Genomic DNA, 6,000 nt, shown 5'->3' on the forward strand with positions numbered 1-6,000 from the left:
TGGTCATATAATAGTTACAAGAAATGATAATAAAAAGAGACAACTTATAAGAAATACCTTCTAGAGATTGGGGTGGCTCACTTTAAGGCATTTTTATTTCCCATCAGAAATATGTTTCAAATCTCATTAAAAAAAAGCAAGCCAGCATGCAAATCAACAAGTAGGGGTGTAAATAAGTCGAGCCAAGCTTACTTGTGTTCAAGCTTGTTTATTTACTTATCAAGCTTGTTCAAACTTATTTATTAAAAAATTTATCAAGCTCGATCCCAACTCAAGCTTATCAAACTCAACAACAATGTTGTTGTCCTTATAATTAGTTAAACAATTATCTAATTATGAAACTTAGATTATTTCCTTATTTTTAATATATTATAGAAAAAATTATATTATAAAAAATCATAAATTTTATATATTTGAATAAAAAATTAAGAGATAAAATTTACAATTAATTTTTCTTTAAATTAATAAATAACTTTATTCATAAATTGTTCATCAGCGTTGATGAACCAAGCTTACTAGTATTCAAGCTTGTTTATTTTGTATGTTCTTTTAAAACTTATTTATCTGTCTTAGATAAGACATGCATAGTAAATAATATATGTGCATAGTACATTTTTATCAGTCTCATCTGCTCACAGTACATTTGATTAGTCAATTCATACATAATCCAAAAGAAACTCATCAGCAAGAAGCCCACCAAATATTACAATATCTTAAAAGAACATGAAGAAAGGATATTCTATTTAAAAGAAATGGAGATCCAATGCTAGATGCATATATGGATGTTGATTATGCTTTAGATCAATGGTTGATAGGAAACCAACCATCAAATATTGCACATTTCTTGGTGGTAACCTCATGATGTGGAGGAGAAAGAACCAGCATGTAGTAGTGTGATTTAGTGCAGAGGCAAAATTCCAAGCAATGGCTCAAAATTTGTGTATGAAGACTATCTTAGAAGACTTGAAAATCAAGTGGTATGACCCAATTAAACTTTATTGTTATAATAAATTTGCGATTCACATAGCTCATAATCAAGTCCAACATAAAGCACATTGACATTGAGAGATAGTACATCAAGGAGAACCTAGAGAGCAAGTTGACTTTTACTCCTTATGTATCTACACATGAGCAACTTGTAGATATACTTACAGAAGGGTTAAGTAGTTCGGGATTTTTCAATATTGTACCCAAAATGGAAATAATAAACGCTTGTCATTATCTTGAGGGGGAGTGTGAGAAATCATGATTTTGTAATCACGTATTTCCTTAAATTAGACTAAACTTTTATAATAAATCATTAGATCGTGATTCTACAAATTATAGGATATGATAGTATAGCTAGTTTTTGTAAAAGGTTGTTTACTTTTTCAGAAAATTTGTTAGAGTTTTTATTGAATAATTAGGGTTTTTATTATTTTATGAAAAATAAGTAATGTTATCAAAAAAATAGTTAGGATCAAGGAATGAAATGTCGTTCCGTGCCGCCCGGCACGGACGGTTTTTACCGTTCCGCCTGGCAGCCGAAACCGGCACCAGAAGCATCCCCGTCTCAACGCCGTCACAGATGGCACTAAAGGAGTTACGGGATGCTTCTCAGCGCCGAAGGCATCGCCGGACTCCTTCAGCACCGGCGAAAGCATCCGGAGACTCCTCCCGTGCCGCCGGGCGCGTCCGGCCACACTTCCGACTACGCCGGACGCATCCTGTCCTCCCCCGTGATCTGTTGCATCTCGCCTCGCATCGGGTTCTTTTTTCATTTTTATTTATTTAATTAATTTAAACAATTCCTAAGGTAAGTGTGATATTTCGAACAGACTTTTATAAACTCAAATTAAATTATCCTAATAAAATATATAAAAAACTAAATTTCATTTAGAAAATTCTTTAAAAATTCTAAAAAAAAATTAAAAATTCTAATAACTTAGATTTATATTCCGATAATTTTTTATTATTATTTTTTTTTGCTTGATATTTTTTTACTATTTAAAATATATATTATTTAATTAATAATTAATTAAATGAATAAATAGTTAATTTATATAATTATTATATATCTTTGTATTAATTTATATACTTATTAGTATAGATAAATCAATTTTATTTAGTAAAAATTATATTTAATTTTTTTTTCTACAATAATTAAGAACTTATACAAAATCAATATACAACTTATTTTTATACACACCATAAACATATTTATCTTATAATTACTATATATAAATAAAAAAAATACTGAAACTATATCGACACGGCACGATACGATACCAAAACCATATCATTCCGGTCTGAGATCGAAACCTCGACACGGATCAAAATTTTAAACCTTAGTTAGGATCCCATGTATTTGAAAAGTTTTGAGTTAATGCAATTTTCTTCATTTTTCATTAACCAAAACAAAATTTTCCTTTGACCAAACTTTTGTTACTTTGTGACCAAAAGATCACGGGTTCGAATCCTGAAAACAGCCTCTTGCAAAAAATAGGATAAAACTGTGTATAATGGATCCTTCCTAGGAACCCCGCATGGTAGGAGTTTTGTGCACCGGGCTGCCCTTTATTTTCCATCAAACAAATAGAGTCATTTTCGAAGGACTTGAGGAAGAACTCAATAAAGAGCTGAATTTGTATTAGATTTGACCATCTGAGTAACTTCTTTGCAATTGATAGAGTTAACACCATCAAAAGAAACAAAGAAGGGAAATGAATTTCCTTTTCACGATGGGGGACTAAATTAGCATTAAATTATGATACACTACAAAATATCACAATAAAATCCACCGTGTATAAATAAAAGTCAGCATAACATACCATCTTCTTCCATGGCCTCTATATCATGTGGACCACTAAATCCACCGTTTTCCATCCCTTCAACTCGTGCTTGGTTGATAGAATTTGCTGATGGTAATTGTCGACGAAGCTCTTCCACGATCGGAATAACATTTTCTTCAAAGGGATCCCTAAGCAAAACCTAGCTCCAAGGTATATTTCACCATTAGCAAACAATAGGAAAATCCATTTTCTAAGTGCAAAACTAGTGATCATGGACGAATTAAGCTTGTATAAATTAAGTTCACTAAATTTCAGAAGCTGACTCCAAGAAAAGTAAACTCTTTCAAATCCATAATTACCTTGTTCCACTCGAAAACCATGACAACAATTACTTCAAATTTACCTGATAAGCAAACAAAGAACTATCTAAAACGGGAAACAAGTTGAGCCTTCGTGTTATGCATATTGTAACTTAGAGGAGGTTCACTTGTCCACTTATGGATTATCAGTGAGTAAACTCTAATATTCAAGAAAAAGAAGTTATCTGGATCAGAACAACGAGTCCTGACATTGTTTCATAACCGACCAACGGTGGTGATCCCTTTTATCACAAAGCAGTGATGTTTCATGATGAATTCTCGAACCATGAATTAATAATGACCAGAACAAGAAATTCTACAACCAAAAAAAGCTTTATTTCATTACCTCTTCCGCGGTGATGATCGCTTTTATATGCTGCTCCCGAGAAGAAAAAAAAAGAGACAAGGAGAAAAGACAGAATTAGACAGAATGAACTGCAAAGCCACTCAACTCAAAGACAAGACAACTAACTCACTTCCAGGTTGAGAACGATGGCCCTCTCCCGTCCCAGAATCGTAGAAGGGTACGAGAGGAGAGGATCAAGAATCCTAAGGTCCCGCGCGTGGATCTGAACTCGGTGCATGATCGCATACTTGTCGACGTCCAAGATCGTGCCTTCCCCATGGGAATCGAACAGAATCCAGCTCCTTGCCGCCGCTGTCTTCTTCTTTAGAGAGGCCTGCACCTCCGCCGCCGGCACCAACTCCTCCCGCGCCATCTCCGCCGTCGGTGGACCTCACATCTCAAGTCTCAACTGGCGACTCGGAACTGGGTTAGGCGCTACCAGGTGGGGAAGGCGGAGGCCGGAGAACCATCGCGGAAAGCGTTAAAACTGAAAGAGCCCCCTTTCTTTATCGATTAATCAAATTTTTTTAATATAATAATAATAAATATATTTATAGTAAGAATCAAATTGTCATTTTCCCCCGCTCTGAATAAGGCAAAAATATTGGAGCCTGAAAATCATGCATTATGACAATTAAAAATACTAAATAATTAGTGATTAGTATAGATGGATAGGGTAGGAAGGGATAGAATGGCATCTAGTGGATGCCCTTTAGTGGATGGAATTAAAAAGCAATTAAGGCATATTTATGGATAAAAAACAAAATAGCATTACAAATTATGTGTAAATCGTCTAAATAATATCTTTAACAAAACATTCCATCAAATATTTTTTTTACCCAAAATAACTATTATTCCATCCGTTACTATAAATAAAAAAACTATTATATTAAATATTCTTTACCATTTTATTAATTAAAATTACTTAAACTTTTTAAAATCACTTTAAGTTTAGCAGCTATATAGTTATAGTTAAATTTTAAAATCTTAAATCATAAATCCTTAATACTATTATATCAAAATACTTTTTACCGACTTATTAAAACTATCTAAATTTTATTAAAATCATTTTAAAATAATTGTACCAGTTACATAATTATATTAACTACTAAATAACTATTACAATACTACAAGAATAATAATATGTGTTATAAATTGTAGCAGTTAGTTATAGCTGTAATAATATTAAAAGTAAGAAATAATATTATATGAGCTACAAATAATTGTTATACGTTAAAATAAATACGATTAACTGCTATAATAATATTATTAAAAGTAATAGTATTCTCGAGATAATACATCATGAGACACCTTTTGACTCTAAAAAATATGGATGCCCTTTTAAAAATTTACATAATTTAAGAGGTCTTGTTTTTATTATTTTTTTTCCAAGATTTATAATGCACAAAGTATATTTTGAAGATTAATTTATAAAAGTAGATTAAAAATAAAATTAATATTAAGATTATTTATGTACATTTTTTATTTTAATAATTAATATTTATAGTTTTTATCAAATTTAGTGGATGAAATTTACCTGCTTTCTCGAAAACTATAAAGATATTCATGTAAATAATAAAGATAACCAAAACTACAAGTTTGATATCACATGTTTCCTCAAAAATTATTTTTATATTAATTTATTGCAGGTTAATATATAAATTTATAATAACCTTTCAATATTTTTAAATTTATTTTCTTCAAATTCAGTATAATGGCTATTGAAATTTCATAATGTTGCTATTGTTCACACTAATATTTAGAAACTTTCGATCTTAAGTTAAAAGAATATCTAAGCACATGTATTTATTAAATTGGCATAATATCACGTGAATATGGTATCAACTACTTTATAGTAAATGAACAGAAATATTAATTATGAGGGTAAATTACCTCCCTAACTCTTAAATTTTTCAAACGTCTATTTTTGACCTTTCAATTTTTTTTAATTGGTCACTTATATTTTTCCGTCAAAATTTTTTAGAAAGATTAACAAGAACTATCGTAGAAGGATATCACCCCTACTATCGCTACCTCCTCTTTGGTGCCCGGCGATGATGACAACCTCCCTAGTGGTAAATTGGCGGAATGCAGCTGCGGCATGCCAGTAATAACCTCTCTAATGAAGATCTTTCTAGGAAGCAACACCTTGGAAATTACGAACATAGCTATGGGATTTTGGTCGAACATCGTGCGAGTGATGGACGTCTTTTACCCCTCTAAAAAGGCACATAGGAGGTATGCTTCGTAGTTTTCATCAATCTTTCTAGAAAAATTTGACGAATGGATTATAAGTGATCTATTAAAAAAAGTTGAATAACTGATTTATTCAGAAAAAAAATTAGATGACCAAAAATAGGTGATTGAAAAAGTTTTAAGGCCACGAAGATAATTTTTAACTCAATTTGTGAATATTGTACTAATTTTTAAGGTAATTTATTAAATTATGATGGCAAAAAAATGAATACGCTCGCTCTCAATGTCCCCGTTAATCCGTCCCAGGACTAATACGGAAGGACAATTT

General features: G+C 31.4%; 1 protein-coding gene across 1 annotated transcript in view; it reads right to left on the minus strand.

Annotated features, from left to right (window-relative positions):
• The window catches only part of LOC122041959 (magnesium transporter MRS2-I-like), a 34,882-nt gene extending 30,885 nt beyond the window's left edge, over positions 1–3,997 (minus strand). Inside the window, exons 1-3 of the mRNA XM_042601860.1 lie at positions 3,607–3,997; positions 3,477–3,506; positions 2,811–2,970 (exon numbers count right to left, since the gene is read on the minus strand). Coding sequence (XP_042457794.1) covers positions 2,811–2,970; positions 3,477–3,506; positions 3,607–3,849 — 433 coding nt within the window. The 5' untranslated portion in view covers positions 3,850–3,997. The remainder of the gene's footprint in view (positions 1–2,810; positions 2,971–3,476; positions 3,507–3,606) is intronic.
• Between the last annotated feature and the right edge of the window lie 2,003 nt (positions 3,998–6,000).

Source organism: Zingiber officinale, chromosome 2A (assembly GCF_018446385.1).
Source record: "Zingiber officinale cultivar Zhangliang chromosome 2A, Zo_v1.1, whole genome shotgun sequence".
Taxonomy (NCBI): domain Eukaryota; kingdom Viridiplantae; phylum Streptophyta; class Magnoliopsida; order Zingiberales; family Zingiberaceae; genus Zingiber; species Zingiber officinale.